This window comes from Castor canadensis, chromosome X (assembly GCF_047511655.1).
Source record: "Castor canadensis chromosome X, mCasCan1.hap1v2, whole genome shotgun sequence".
In the NCBI taxonomy this organism is placed as follows: domain Eukaryota; kingdom Metazoa; phylum Chordata; class Mammalia; order Rodentia; family Castoridae; genus Castor; species Castor canadensis.
In genome coordinates, this window is record NC_133405.1 from 43,600,293 (window position 1) to 43,616,379 (window position 16,087).

General features: G+C 36.5%; 1 protein-coding gene across 10 annotated transcripts in view; it reads right to left on the bottom strand.

The window, feature by feature from the left end:
* Pak3 (p21 (RAC1) activated kinase 3) overlaps window positions 1-16,087 on the bottom strand; it is a 266,141-nt gene that overhangs the window by 45,980 nt on the left and 204,074 nt on the right. For all 10 annotated transcript variants that reach the window (XM_074063034.1, XM_074063030.1, XM_074063028.1 and 7 more), the window contains 3 exons: window positions 14,958-15,089; window positions 14,205-14,370; window positions 6,259-6,322 (listed from right to left, as the gene is read on the bottom strand). In XM_074063034.1, the coding sequence (XP_073919135.1) occupies window positions 6,259-6,322; window positions 14,205-14,370; window positions 14,958-15,089 (362 nt within the window). The remainder of the gene's footprint in view (window positions 1-6,258; window positions 6,323-14,204; window positions 14,371-14,957; window positions 15,090-16,087) is intronic.

Here is a 16,087-nt window from a genome sequence, read left to right on the forward strand (position 1 = left end):
CCAAAATAAAGCCTTCTTCCCTTTAAGTGGTTTATGTCAGGTATTTTGTCACAGTGAAAAAAGGTGATTAATACACACAGTGTAGCCTGTATCTCTCAATTTGTTTCATAACACATGCCATTTTTTTTCCTGTTAACTGTCCTGCCACACTGGATCTTTGACTGTCACTAGAACTGACACTATTGATTTCATTCTTTTGGTCTTTTCGATGAGGAGTCAACAAATACTTATTTATGGCAGACACTGTTGCAGACCTACGGATACCAAAGTGAAAGAAACATATATTGGAAAGTAAATATTTATTCAATTCATTCAAATGAACCTCCCCACAATCTCTACTCATTAATATGAGTATATTTCTATTATATGAATATAATAGAAAAATAAGGTCTATTTTTCAGTGCTTTTTCATCTAAGGAAAAGCCATAAAATGAATTCAAATACATTAGTGAGAAATATGTGAGGACACATGCCACCGTTAGTAAATTCAAGCCTCTGTTACATAGCTACTGCTTATTCAGGAATTATACAGGCTTGCCAGTGATAACTGTTGACTGAAAATATTAATCATTAAGTTCTTACAGCTTTTCAGGTCACAAACGAAATGCATTCTTCTCTACAAATCCTTCTTTATACCCCCTCCCTGGTTGTAAATCATTTGCCCCAACTCTCTATCCCCTTATAATACTTATTGCATTCTGCTTCTGTATAATACTAACACTATTGGTGGGGTTTTTTTATACCTAATAATAATTAGCAGTGACTGACTACTTAAATGTGCCATGCACTGTGCTAAGCACTTTAAATGCCCTCTCTTATTTACTTTTCACAACCTTACGAGTTATATGCATTCTACTTTACTATGAATGAGAAAGCTCATGCTTAAATAATTCGCCCACAGCCTTCTGAGTTTGGAATAATGGCTTTTTTCTTCACTTTTTCTAAAAATTCTCACTTTATTCCTCTGTGGTCTTCACAGTCTTAAGATGAACTAAGATATAAGTAGTAAATACAAACTGATACAGGTGTAATCAACAGGATTTAGAAGAACATGAGACAGGAAAGCTCAATTAAGACTAGGCAGCTAAAGAGGTATTTATTCATGGGAAAGATGACAGTGAAGATGAATGTGGGGATAAAATGTTGGGGGAAAGGCATGTGTATGGGATCTGCTCATTTCTTCCATTTTTTTTTCAGTGTTGGGGATCAAACCCAGGGCCTTGTGTATGCTAGGCAAGCACTGTACCATCATCTGTCTATTTCTTGATGTAAATCTCCTTTTTTTCTTTTTTGCCAGAGGGACAAGGAATATAGAGGCCACTATGGACTCCTAGAACCTAGTTCTTATCTACTACTCTGCAATACAGATAGTGCGCACTCAATAGTATTTCATTAAATTAAAAAAGATATTAGTTAAACTGGGTCTAAACCATCTCTTCTGAGCTGCTTCTTTACAAAATTTTTTTCCATTATATTGGTGAAAAGACAATATGAATATAATAGAAAAATGAAGTCTATTTTTCAGTGCTTTTTCATCTAAGGAAAAGCCATAAAATGAATTCAAATACATTAGTGAGAAATATGTGAGGACACATGCCACCGTTAGTAAATTCAAGCCTCTGTTACATAGCTACTGCTTATTCAGGAATTATACAGGTTTGCCAGTGATAACTGTTGACTGAAAATATTTGCTTTTGTTGCTTTACACTACCCCATTCACTGAACAAGTTCTTTTACATAACTATTCTAGAGCGTGCAGGTTCTTTTACTTTCCACCAGCTATGTCTCTGACAAACTCATGTTACTGAGTTAATAATAATTTGGGGGAGAACCAATCCCTCCCTCCTCCCTCCCTCCCTTCCTTCCTTCCTTCCTTCCTTCTTTCCTTCCTTCCTTCCTTCCTTCCTTCCTTCCTTCCTTCCTTCCTTCCTTCCTTCCTTCCTCCCCCCTCCCTTTCACCCATCTACTCAAAATGTCTGGATTTGGTGGCCAATTACAGAACGTTTTTCATAGCAAACTTGGTGAAATAATATTTTTAGCCTTAGGTTTACAGTTATGGTCTCAAATTATTAGACATTAAATTCTGAACATGATTTATGGGTGATGGAGCCTAATTCTCTGGCCTCAGGCCTGAAAGCTAGGATGGCAGAAACCCATACTGGAAAAATTTAGTTTTCCAAGTAGATGAGGGTGATTAATGAAGAGGTTTTTCTCAAATCCAGATCCCAAGAGTGTGCTGTTGTGCTCCCTGAAGCTGAAAATGGAATACTGGGGCTGATTATTCCTAGCACCAATGTCAGCAGATTAATAGGTTAAGCAAAACAACAAAAAAACCCAGACTTAATGAAAAGAAAATAAAAGTTCTATATATTGAGAGGAGAAACTAGTTTGCCTAGCTTAGGCCAATAATTCATGCAAAAATCAGTTGAGAGCCATTTAATTAAAACCAAAGTTAATATCAGTGGGATATTTATCTAGAGAGAAAGAAATATTTTGCTCATTCACTCAAAACTTAAGAACAGAGAGCATACAGTGAACTAAGAGAAAGGTTAAATGGCTCCATTAAGTGATAAAATTCCAGTAAACAGATTTAAGTTACTAACTTATACCTTAAAAGATATTTTTAAAACACATCTTAATTTTGCAAAAAAAAAATACACCTTGATTTTATAATATGACCATTTGGGTTGGGAGTGTATGTGAAAATGTGTACTAGAAAGATGAATCCAACATGCACAAAAAAGAATAAAGAATGAAGAATGGTGAGGAAGACCAGTCATTGTAAGAGACAAAGAGATGAAAACACACTGAAAAAATGAGAGAAAGAGAAACATAAAAAGCAGAACCAATATGTCTATACAAATGAAAAGACAAGAGGACAGAGGAAAGGATGAGCTAAAAAGACAAACATTTTCATTAGTCCAACAAATATTTATTGAGGCAAAGAAAGTCCCAGAGAGGTGGGGGTAGCAGACACAGGAACAGTTGATCTTTGAGTCTGGCCTGGCTATTGATCAGAACTATACAAAAATTTTTTGAGGACCTATTAAGTGCAAAAGCACTGTGTTAGACATTAGAGGAGATGAAAGGTAGGAAAAAGTAGACTTCCTACCCTCTAAAGACTTATTAAAATTTTTATTGGGCCTATGACTGACAAATAGCTGGTTCAATCATTCTTTAAAATGATGTACTGACTGGGAATTGAAAATAGACATTTTCTGCAGTGACAAGCAGGATTTCTGCTTTGATATTTCATTTTAGAGGGTAAGACTTTACAAAGATGCATCAAAATTACTCTCTTTTTCATCTTTAGAACTCAGAGGTACAAATAACTGCTAAAGGGGAAACTTTCTTGGTATGCAAAATCACTTGGTGGCCTAATCTTTGTTTTTGGAGGAATTAGTCTTGCTTCATTACCTGGGAGATATTTGAAACCATCGCTAACTTTTTCCCTTTAACATTCAATGCTATTTGTGGCTCAGTGGGAAGGAATAATCAAAACAAAATCATAACATCTCCAGTTCTCATCTCTTCCAAAACATCTTTGTAATACAAGCACCTTAGAAATAAATAAACAAATAGGCCTTACTTAAACCTACTATTAAAGAAATGCTATCCATTAGAAATATAATGTGAGCCATAAACCAAAGCAAAAATAGGACGAATGGGATTACATCATACTAAAAAGCTTCTCCACAGCAAAGAAAACATTCTAAAAGAGAGTGTAGACACTGCCTACAGAATGGTAGAAAATATCTTCAATGTATACATCTGACAAGGGCTAGGGCTGGGGATGTAGTTCAGTGGTAAGGTGCTTGCCTAGCATGCATTATGCCCCAGGTTCGATTCCTAGTACCACAAACAGATAGACAAATAGATAGATAAATAAATAAATATCCAGAAAATATAAGGGACTCTAAAAACCTAGTAGCAAAAACCCTGATTAACAATGGGCAATAAATCTAAATAGAAATTTCTCAAAAGCAGTTATACAAATGGCCAACAGGCACATGAAAAAAATACTCAGTGTCACTAACCATAAGGGCAAGCACAAATCAAAACCAAAATGAGAGATCACCTCACCTCAGTAAGAATAGCTATTATCAAAAACACTAAAGATAACAAGTGCTGTTGAGGATGTGCAGAAAAGGGAACTCTGGTACGCTGTTGGTAGTTCCACAGTGTGGAAACACCTCCCCTAAAATAGATCTACCATATGACCCAGCAATACAACTACTGGTAAACACCCAAAGGAAATGAAATCAGTATGTCAAATAGCCATGTGCCCTGTCATGTTTACTGTAGCACTATTTGCAATAGCCAAAAAATGGAATGAAATTATGTGTTCATCAACTCATGAATTGATAAAATGGAACAGTATTCAATAGTATTCAACCACAAAAAGGATGAAATCTTGTCATTTGCAAAAAGAACTGTAGACCATTATGTTAAGTGAAGTAAACTAGGCACAGAAAGACAAGTACTGCATGATCTCACACATATGTGAAATGTAAAAAATTTGATCTTATAGAAGTTGAAAGTAGCATGGTGGTTACCAAAGGCTGGGGAGAGTAGGGGAGAGGCAAGGATGGGGAAAGTTTGGTCAATGAATACTAAGTTATATAGTTAGAAAGACATAAGAAGTTCTGATGTTCTATTGAACAGTATTATAGATAATGATAATGTATGTTTTTAAAGGCTAGAGGAAAGGATTTTGAATGTTTTTATCACGAAGAAATGATACATTTTGGGGAAATAGATATGCTTACCCTGATCTGAACATTATGCAACGTGTATACACATACCAAAATGTCACATTGCTGACCATAAATGTGTGATTATTATGTATCCATTAAAAATAATATTTTAAAAATAAAAAGTACTATGTGAACCATATTTTAAATTTCTTAGAGATGAATTAAAGATTTGTTAAAAGTAAAATTAATTTCAATAATATTTCTATGTAACCCAATATATATAAAATACTATCATATCAACATGCAATCAATATATAGTTTATCAATGAGATTGTGTACATTCTTTTTTCACACTAAGTTTTTGAAATTAAGCATATATTTTATACTTGCAGCACACCTCATTTTGGACCAGCAACATTTCAAGTGCTCAACAGCCAAATATAGCTGATGGCTACCACACTGAACAGAGGACCAGGAATGCTATTATCAAGTAGAGTGTATATCTCTCCCTTATTTTCTGTTCTACCAGTGACACAAACACATTAAAGTAAAACCTAAGAGCTAATTTTTGTTTTCTGAACCTCTTTAGTATATAATATTGCTTTTTTTCAACCCATCTTGTTGTACTCACTGTTTGGGAATGAAGAAAGTGAGTTGAGGTTTGCACATGGCCTAGGGAAGGCACAGCTCTTGACACAAAATGTAGCCATTTCAAATCCTGTTGCCCACTCTCACCCTCTGGCTTAGTTTCACACTGAGGCCTGAGAGATATACCTAATTATAATTATCTTGCAGAAGTGGTGACACCTAACTTTAGCTGCAGTGAATGATCTTACACCTTACACCATGGGTCACATGTCTAGTCGATGACTAGGATGATCTGAGGAACTTTTGCAAAGTTCTAATTACTGGAGTTTATGGTAGACTTCTGAATAAATCTCTGGCAGTGGGATCTGGGGACCTTTATCTTTAACAAATAACTGGGTGAAAATGATGTATGCTTGTCTCACTTAGGGATTATTGATCTGTTTCCCCCAAACTCAGTTAACTCCACCTACCTCAAGACCATTCAATAGATTTTCACCACCCTCATTCTGGCACTTTCCTATTTGACAAATAAATAAGAACTTAAGTATGCTGTCCATATTGATGGAGGGGAACAGGATAAAGAGATATTCATATAAACTAGCTGTTCCTGTAACTCTGTTTTTAGATGAATCCGTTTGAATCTTCTAACAATATGGGGATCAAAACATCCCTATAAAACTCACTGTCAGAAGGTGGGGATGTAGCTCAGTGGTAGAGCACTTGCCTAGCTTATGCAATGCCCTTGGTTTGATCCCCAGTACCACAAGAAAACAAAATTCCCTTTCAGTTCAATGATAGTGAAGATTCCAGCAGAATGTGTTCCTAGGTTAATTAATCAGCATGCCAACTGGAAAGGCTAATACTGAGAATGCAAAACAAATGAGAAGCGCAAATAACCAGGATTCCAAGCAGTTATTGAGCTTTAATGTACATTGTTGTTCATCTTTTGATATTTCAAATAACCATCACTTACCCTTGACCAATTTTTTCAAATCTTGTATATTTTTTCTTTGGATCCCCAACACTCACGATGCTTCCTGAGAAACAGGTAAGGGGATGGAGGGAGGGAGAGGGAAGGAAGAAGGAGAGAGAGCGAGAGAGAGAGAAAGAGAGAGAGAGAGAAGAGATTGAAATTGATTTATTTCTTTCTCTTTATTATTATTTTCTTTTGAATGACTAAGGTTTGAAGTCAGGACTTCACACTTACAAAGCAGGCATTCTACCACTTGAGCCACACCTCCAGTTCATTTTGGTATGGTTATTTTGGAGATGGGGTCTCCTGAACTATTTGCCCAGGCTGGCCTTGAACAATGATACTGCCAATTTCATCCTCCCAATAGCTAGGATTACAGGTGTGAGCCAATGGCACCTGACTTATTTCCCTTTAGTAATGAAAATCAACCTAGCAAAGTCAATGATCAATACAAAATTAGACAAATACTCCCACATGATTAGAATTGTTACTTTTCGGTTTAAAAATTAAAATGTAATATATTTATGAATGTGGTAATAATAATTCATGTTGCTTATATGAAAAATTGATGATGTTTGAGAAATAAAAAAGGACTGATTACAACCCAACATTTGTAAAAAGGAGTGATAACATAGATTAGGAGATTAAAACATCCAGGAATTTGTATAGATGATTTAATAAAATCACCATCTTCTCTGAATTGTGATAAAGTTGAGTACTAGATTACATTCAATTCTACAGGACAAATATCTATTAATTACTATGCACCAAGTTGTGTGCTGAGGGCAATGTTGAAGAGGGATGAGTCTAATGAAAAAGTTTTATCTAGTGATCCAAACATTTGACCCACATCATTGACATATAATTTACATTCCATAATGTTCACTCATTTAAAGTGTACAGTTCAATAGTTTTCAATATATTTACAGATTTATATAAACATCATCATGATTTAATTTTTTAAAATTCATTATTCTACAAAGAAACCTTGTACCTGTCAGCAGTTACTGTCATTCTTCCTCAGTTTCCCAAAGCATCCTTGAACCATCTCTCAAAAGTTCCTCCTCACTACAGAATCAAGGTCATATTCCTTAGTTGAGCACAGAAGGCCATTCACCTGCCCCCCCCAGCACCATCTGCCTAACCAGTCTAAGTTGATAGTATTATTATGCTCTCTCTCCATCCCTCCTACTTTAGACTTAGTGCCTAGTCTTTGCATATGCTTTTCCCATTCATTTTTCTATCTAACTCATGAATTCCTAATTATCATCTAAATATAATCTGAAAGCACCCTCCTTTCTGAAGTCTTCTTTTGATCCCTCTAATGAAACTTACATGCTTTTTCTTGAGGTCAGGAAACTTGGTTTTTCATCCTTTAATTTTAGTGCCTACAGCACTGAACTGCCACTGAACAAATATTTGTCGACTAAGTGAAGAGAACAAGAAAAATATGCATTCAAATGCTCTACAGTGTACTACAGATAATACCTCATGTGAAATTAAACAAAGATCTATTTTCTGGGTTAGTGGACAACTTGACAACTTCATTAAGTCTTAATAATAGAAAGATAATCAACTAAATCTGCTTCAATCATGGATTATTCATCAGATTCTTGAGGAGTCTTCATTGCTTTTTCATCTTTTTCTGTAACAGAAGTCCACATTTCAATGAGATTAAATAAGTCTTAGCTAATAGATGAGTAGTTATAATACATTTTCTCTTGTATTTCCCATCTCAGTGGTACTGTTCATCCCCATTCACTAAGTAGCCAGGTCAGAAATCCTGGAATCATCTTTGACCCATCCCTGACCTTGACTTCCAACAGGTAGTTGTCTACTGAGTCCTGGCTCTGTAGCTGTTTACTTCTGAGACCACTTTTGAATGTGTCCCTTCCTTATTACAGCTTTAGTTGGGTTCTTATGATCCTTTGCCTGGGCTCTTCCAATAGCCTTTTAACTGGAGTTACTATTTCCACCTCTACCTAATCCTGTCTATCCTCCATACCTATCCCAGGATGCTCCAAGTAAAGAACTGGTTCAACCATGTAATTCTCTGCTTCAGGATATCCTGATGGTTCCTGATGGTACCTATAGAGTAAGGTCCAAAGTCCTTGGCATGGAATGCAAGTTCCTCACAATCTCACTCCTGCTTGATTCTGCACCTTAGCTTTCAACACTAGAACCTTATGCTGTGACTATAGCAAACTAATTGTAATTCATAACCAACTCCTCCTTAAAAGTTTAGGTACTTCTACTACAACTCCATTAAAACTCTCCACCATTGATCATTTAAGTAACAGTAAATAAGTTCGAATTCCTACAAATGTGCCTTTAAGTCTTCTTCATGTGACATGCTTTCCTACATTTTCTCTGTGGCAACCTCCCGTTCATCTTTCAAAACTCAGATACTGCCTCTTCTAGGAAGCCTTCCCTGATCCCTGTGAATAAAGTTAATAACTTCCTTTCTCTGTGCTATTATATTGTTTTTTTCTCTCTCTTATGCTCTTGCTGTCTTCCTCTGTCCTTAATGGATTATACACCTGTCAGTTTGACAGTCCCTTTTAGACTGTGTCTTAAGGACAAGAGCCACGTCTTATTTGCCTATAAAGCCTCAGTGTGTACTCACACAAATGCTGTATATGAAATATATAGAGTACTCAGTAATGTTTGTTGAATTAAACTCAAATAAAATTAGGCATTTCCTTTTGTAAATTCCCCATGGTTTAAGAAGGGTTGAAGAATATATTTTATTTAAGCTATAGATATAGAATTCTACCACCTTAGCAATTTCTGAGTTGCTATTCTGTTTTTCAAATTGCCTAACAGATTCCTACACTACCAAAAGTCATCCTTCTTGAAATCAGTTATAAATAGATAAGCACCTGGATCTTTTTTTAAATAAAATGATGATTTTTAAAGTCACTTGAAACCATAGTCGTATTAGGCAGTTTATAGTTTTCTAAGAAAGCTTTACTGTTAAGTTGCTGAGCAAACTCTTTTCCATAGACTGATCAAAAGCAAATAAGACTCAGCCCAAGCCACTTTCTGAATTATGACCAATTCCTATTGGCAGGGTTCCGTTATGGTAGTAAATTATTCAACCATTTATTTCCATGGTATGTGGGTTTAAAAAAATGGAAATAAATCCTTTCATGAAGATTACCAAAAGGCAACCATTTTGATGAGATTCAGCTTCTGAATTGAACTGTTACTCAGTTAAAATGGCGTCCCCACCTCCATTAGCCTTCACGGGAGAGTATGTGCTGCCACCTACTGATATTAGGCAAGTGTACAGAAGGTCTTTTTTACAACTCCCAGTCATAAAACAAGCCTTTCAAGTGATCTCTTTCATCAGAGCCATTATAATTTGCTTTTAGAAATTACAGAAAAGACATTCTGACACAATACAGAGAAAAGTGAAAAATCATCAAAGCAAAAGCAAAAGGAATATAAAGGATAACAACATCAAAATAATTTCCTACTAGAACAATTTTCTAAATAAAAAACAAATTATTCATTTTAAAGTACAAGGTTTTAACAAATCACTAAATACTAGTATTTGAAAACACTAGGATTTGTTCTGTAAGCCACCAGTATATTCTCTGGCATACTAAGTTAAACCAAACTCCCACCATTAAAAGATTATCCCTTTAGCATAATGAAGGTTTTGATTCCTGAGCAAAAGTAAAATCATTCTCTAAGTTAATATCACACACAGTGTTCTATCTGACAGTGAATTAGAAGAAGAGTTTGAGTGGAGAATGCTAGGGGGAGGAGAGGAACAGGAGTAGTGATTGTGGGGCCATAGAGGAGGAGGGTGAAGACAAATTTTCTGTATTGCACAATTTTGCTGACAGTCAGCATCTTTTGAAAATTTTCACTAACATGTAGGGGTTTCTTTATTTTCCAACAGATCCAGAGAGACCACAATGAACAAGCCAGACCTAGGCTATCTGTCTGTGTAAAACTGAAAGAGGATCATTTCAGCCATTAATGATCCCTTGGTCTGGCCCCCATGGTCAGTATCTGTGTGGAAGATGAATAGTCTGATGGCTTTGTGGTTTGGGCTACCCACCTCCTAGCAATTGGATCCCTGAGGTTCAAGATGAAGACGATTAAGTAGAGGCTACCATTTCCTCTTTCTCATGCTTGGGGGGTCCACTTTGGTGTTGGTTGCTGGCCATCCCTCTACTTCCCTGCCTCCTTTCCCCCTCTCCTTTGTCTCTTAGCACAGGATGCTCTACTCCTTCCCCAAGGTCCAATGGCACCCCTGATTCCAAAGTTCTTAATGATTACTATATGGGGACCATATCTGTGAGATTATTCTTGGTTTCATTCTGTCCAATTGTAAGACTCTATGCCTCCACTTTTTGTACTGAAAAATATGGTCACTCTTATTTTATAAAAATAGTGTAATAATTTTAAACTATTGTATAATAATGTACACTATTGTACTAGATGTCTTACATACTTTAATTCATTTAGTCTTCACAAAACTCTTATTATCTGAGTACTATTATTTCCATTTTTCAGATGAAGAATCTGAAGTTCAGAGAGGTTAAGAAACTTGCCTAAGGACACACAGCTAGGCTGTATCTATGATTCAGGCCTAGTTACAACTCATTTCAGATCTTGTCCCATTAAGTTATCTTATTAAGGCTTTATACTCATGTAATATAATAATAACTACCATTTATCAAGCCTCTGTTGGGTGCCAGGTACATTTGCTGATGTTTTTACATGCATTATTCTCATTTGATTACCATAATGCTATGAAGCTGGAGCTATTATTATTTCAACTTTTGGATGAGGAAGTAAAAAGCCAGGAAAGTTAAATAATTGGGCCAATGTGACATAATTAGTAGCAATGAGTCTGTAATTTGAATCTGGGTCTCTCTGACTTTAATACCTGTCCTCTTAATCATAGTTGAGCTTCCTAAAATCCATTCTATAGACTTAGTTCTAGAATAGAGTTATGATTTTTATCTCCATTTCACAGGGAAGAGATTGAGGCTTAGTGGAGCTAAATGACTGGTCTATGGTTACCAGTGTATAATGGCAGAGAGAAGGCACAGAGAGAGTGATGGTAGAACAGGAGCAGGAAAGCTCAACTCAGCAGACCTAGTAGTACAGTTCAGCTTGTATCTACTTGTTATAAACAAGCACCTCCCCATTTGTCTGTAGGTTGTCCCTGTCAAGGTCGGAAGTCACAGGTGGCCCATTGGCTATAGGGATATTCATTCTGTCTAGGACCAAGGATAAAGTTCAAAAGAGAAAAAAAAACAACTTTTAATAAAAATGTAATCAAAATTAGCTTTCCCTTCTTTATCATGTTGCTCAGTGCACAAGAGAATAAAAAATAAATTGGAAAGGTCCAGCAACATTGCAGTTTGCAAGTAAAGCAAGGTTTCAGCCCAGAAAAATAATGCTTGCTTCCCACATAACATATAAAAGGTATAAATGCATTTTTGCTATAATAAATCTGATATTTGAAACATACCAAATAATAGCCATCTTTCTAAGGAAAGGCTATTATATTTTAAAACTCTAGTATCTCATAGGTCATGTGTACATATATAAAACAAAGTAAGAAACCGAGGCAATAATCTAAATAACTGAACTTAAATTATCTAGGCAATTCTTTCTTTTCTTCCTTCCATTCTATACATGAAGAGTTGGTATATGCAGAGGCAAAGTGGGTAATGGAAAAATGTAAGCTTTGAATGCATACAGATACATAGGAGGTCAAACTAGGGCTCTGCCACTCAGTAGTTTGGTGACGTGGTCACTTAAGGTTTTTAAAACTTACTTTTAGTGTTCTGTAAAATGAGGACATTCAAATTTATCTACCAAGGAATTACCAATAATGTATATAAAGGGGCCAGCTCAGAAAGTGCTCAGTAAATGTGAATTATTGTGGTTGCTATTACAGCAAATGGTTGATACTGGTGCTTGAAGCATATATTTAATCATGTAGTCAGCTGAATTCCGGCCATTCCAGTTGTGAGCGCTTACAGCTACAACCCCAACCACTGCCTGTCTAAGTATTTCCAGCTTGAAATGTTTCAACTTCAGCACTATTGACATTTTGGACTGAATAATACTTTCTTATGAAGGAGAAGGGAAATGAGGTGTCCTGTGCATTGTAGAAGCATCCCTAGACTTTATCCATTATATGCCAGTAGCACTGTCTGAATTGTGACAATAAAAACTATGTCCAGACATAGTCAAATCCCCTGAAGGGGAAAATAGCCCAACTACCACCTCTGCAGAGCTTTCCTGTGACCTACAGCTGAAATTTCTCAGGTTTTTTAGATTTTAAAACATATGAAAAGAGATCATCTCTTATTCTCTAATTGTCTCATGGTATTAAATCTTATCTTAAAAAGAAAATCATAAGTTTCTTCATGATGGGAGATTATCTCTCTATTGTGTCCTCCAAGTTTCTTGCATAGAACAGATAAGTAGCAACTCTGTAAAGACACTATAGTTTGTTCATTTTTTTCACTTCCTTGATGAGCATTTGTTGAGTACCTTTATATAAAAGGCACTTACTAGGAACTGGACTATAGGAAAAAAAAACACTCAGTCCTTACCTTTGAGATCATAGTGTAGTAAAGGAAACAGACAAGTACAGTATAAGTTTTACTACAATATAAACATAGGAAAGAAAAGGGAAACTTAAAGCAAATTGAGAGAGGAAAGCCAGGCTGTTTCAAAGTGGATAAAGTTTTGAAGGATGAGTTGGACTTAGTCAAGTTGGGGATATTGATTGCTAATATCTAGCCATTCTGTATGAGTTTAACATATGTGATTCTCAGACCTTTGACTCTTTTCAGTAGAGAACATATTTTTTTTTATCTTTATAATCCAGAAAACTAACTATAACTAGATGTTGAGTATTTTGTCAAACTGGGGTAACTGTGTGTGCGTGCACAAAAGGATGTATACACTAATGACACTGTGAAAGGGAAACGGTTGCATTTGCTGGTTCTCCCTCCCTCCCCACAAAGAAATGTTCCTCATTTAAGAGAAACATCTACATTATCTGAGGTCACAAGCTTTGATTATGCTGGGCATTTAGGTTGACTTTTCTAGCATGATCTGTCAGTTGGAACCCCTGAGGTATGATCAGAAGATATTTTATCAGACTATTTTATCCCCTTGGGCAGTGTAATCTGAAAATAAAACTTACTACTTAATGTGTTTTGTCAAGTTTTCACCTTAACTGACTTTTTCAAGTAAAAATATTTAACTTTTACCAAAGTAGGAGTGTGAGGGTGGGAGTGATCTGACACATACGGTAAATCCCAAACTTTTCACCTCACAATTTCAAAAATCCTAGAGTTTATACAAGCAGATTCTTATTTCTAAATAATCAAATTTCCTTCTAAGTGGTTTATAAGAAACCTTCTTATGATAAAGAAAATGTTAGAGAATAAAAAATATTCAAATAATCCATCTATATATGAATGTAATATAATGTACCATACAGAAAGCTGTTGAATGTTAGGAGAGCATGGTGAAACAGAATGAGTATTTGATTAAAGCACGATATAAACAGACCTGAAGTACTATGGAAAAACCCCCTTGGACAATCAATATATGCTTAGTGAAACAAATGAATGGCAAGAGGGAAAAATAAGTCTTTTCCAGGAGTTGGTACCAATGAGGGGGGGTACAAGGAAAGGGGGAATAAGGGTGAATCTCATGGATGTATTTTGTATCCATATATGAAAATGGAAGAATAAAACCTGTTGGAATTGCCTTGAAGGGGGTAGCGGGGAAGAGGGAGAATGATGGAGGGGGTAAATCCAACTAAGATATATTGTAAGCACATATGGAAGTATCAAATGCATCCCCCTGTACAACGATTATATGGAAATAAAATTATTTTAAAAAAAGAAACCCCCTCATGAAGAAAGTATTGATGCACAAACACTCACTTAGCTTCTCTAGGATCTCCTCATCTGTCATCTTGGATTTTTTCCTTTGACGATCTGTATTCCTATACAAAGTACTGGAATTGGCATTCTCAGCAGAAGGTGGTGTGACTTCTTTATTTGGTGCTGCTGGTGAAGCAATGGATTCAACCACAGAACGAGTATAGATCTAAAAGACAAAAACAACCCCAAACACTCCACAATTAAAATACCAGATCAAGGGAAAAGTGTGACATGAAGTCACTGTTATTCAGTGAGTTCTTAAAGACAAGTGATTGCCTATTAAAAAAGAACTTCAAGGTGCTTCATCCAGAACTCAGACATTGAAAGATCTTGTGAGCTACACTTTTTAAAAATTAGCATATATTAATTGCATGGAGAGAATTCATTCAGACATTTCCATACATACATATAATGTACTTTGATCATATTGAGGTCCCTATGCATGGGTCTGGTAATTCGGGTCTTACTGCCTCTGCCTATGCAGAATCCTAGCTGATTCATGTGGATTTCTGTCCCTATTTTAACTTCTGCAGCTTTATAATTTGGTGGTTCTATATATTATTATTGGTATTATCGAGTTAATGTAATAATCTTCTATCTTCAAGTAGCAGCCACAACATGAGGGCTATATCTTATACTCTAGTTCTAAGAACATAAGAGATGCTCTATAGGTATTAGTTAATTATCATATTCTAAGTCCATGTTCCAAAGGGCATCTTTTGAATCATTTGGACATAGTTACTTATGACTTACTGATTTTGTATGTTCTGGTCTTGGTGCAATAACTGGTGGAGGCTCATTATCATCTTCTTCTTCCTCCTCTTCTTCATCTTCTTCTTCAGACACAGGGGGAGCCAAAGGAGGCTCAGATGCTGTTTTTGTACTCTTGGGACAAAAAATATTTAAAGACCAAGTATTACCTCCACATTGTTTTTCTTTAGAAATGACAGAAAAGAAATGAAATACTTCAACATGTAGAGATAGGAGCGTATGTATCTTTTACAAATGAGCAGAACCATCTACCAAAGTAGGCCAAGACCCACTCAACATACAGAGGTAAATTCATATCATAGTTGAAAGGCCCATGAAGCCTAAAATGCTATTGTCTCATTGAGTTCAAAAAGGGTGAAGTATTAACTTAATATTTCAAAATTCAATGTTTTCAAAATCAATTCATACATTAAAATCAAATCAATTGACTTCATTCAGGGGGCAAGATGGCAGATTATCGACATTCCTAAACCCTGGCAGTGACTAACTACCCTGAAGAAAGAAGACACTGGGACCCCAAAAGACACCCACTAAGTCCCATAACCAGGAAGAAACAAAGCTTTTTTTGAATCCACAAGCAGAGAAGCAACCAACTACAGGAAAAAATGGGTTGCAGGTCAGCACTCTCAATCCCCGAACCCTGAAGTCTCCATGGGGTTCCACACCACCATTCTCTGAGGTAAGTCCCACTTCCTGGCAAACAAAGGGACTCTGAGCTCCACGCTCCCCCTGTGACAAGACTGCTATCCCATGCTTTGAATGCCAGGGAAATCCATACCCCTATACAAGCAGGCCCCAGAAGGCACACACCCACTGGCTTTATTCTCCTGTGCCTGCAGCCACTGCTCTACTCAGTTCCTGGAAACTCTCATCCCTCCACAAGCAGGCCTCAGCACTCCTGATGCCCTATAGGGTGCTTGAAGGCACAGCCTGCTGACTTTGCTACCCCATCATCTTGCTACTCAGCCCAGGGAACCTGCTGCCACACACATAAGTGGACCCCAGATGCCACGCTTTGCCACTCTGCCAGCACCAAGAGGCCTGCCTCCCCACAGTGCACAGGACCTAGTGCTCCACACCACACTTGCACATGGGAGATCTCCCACTCCCCC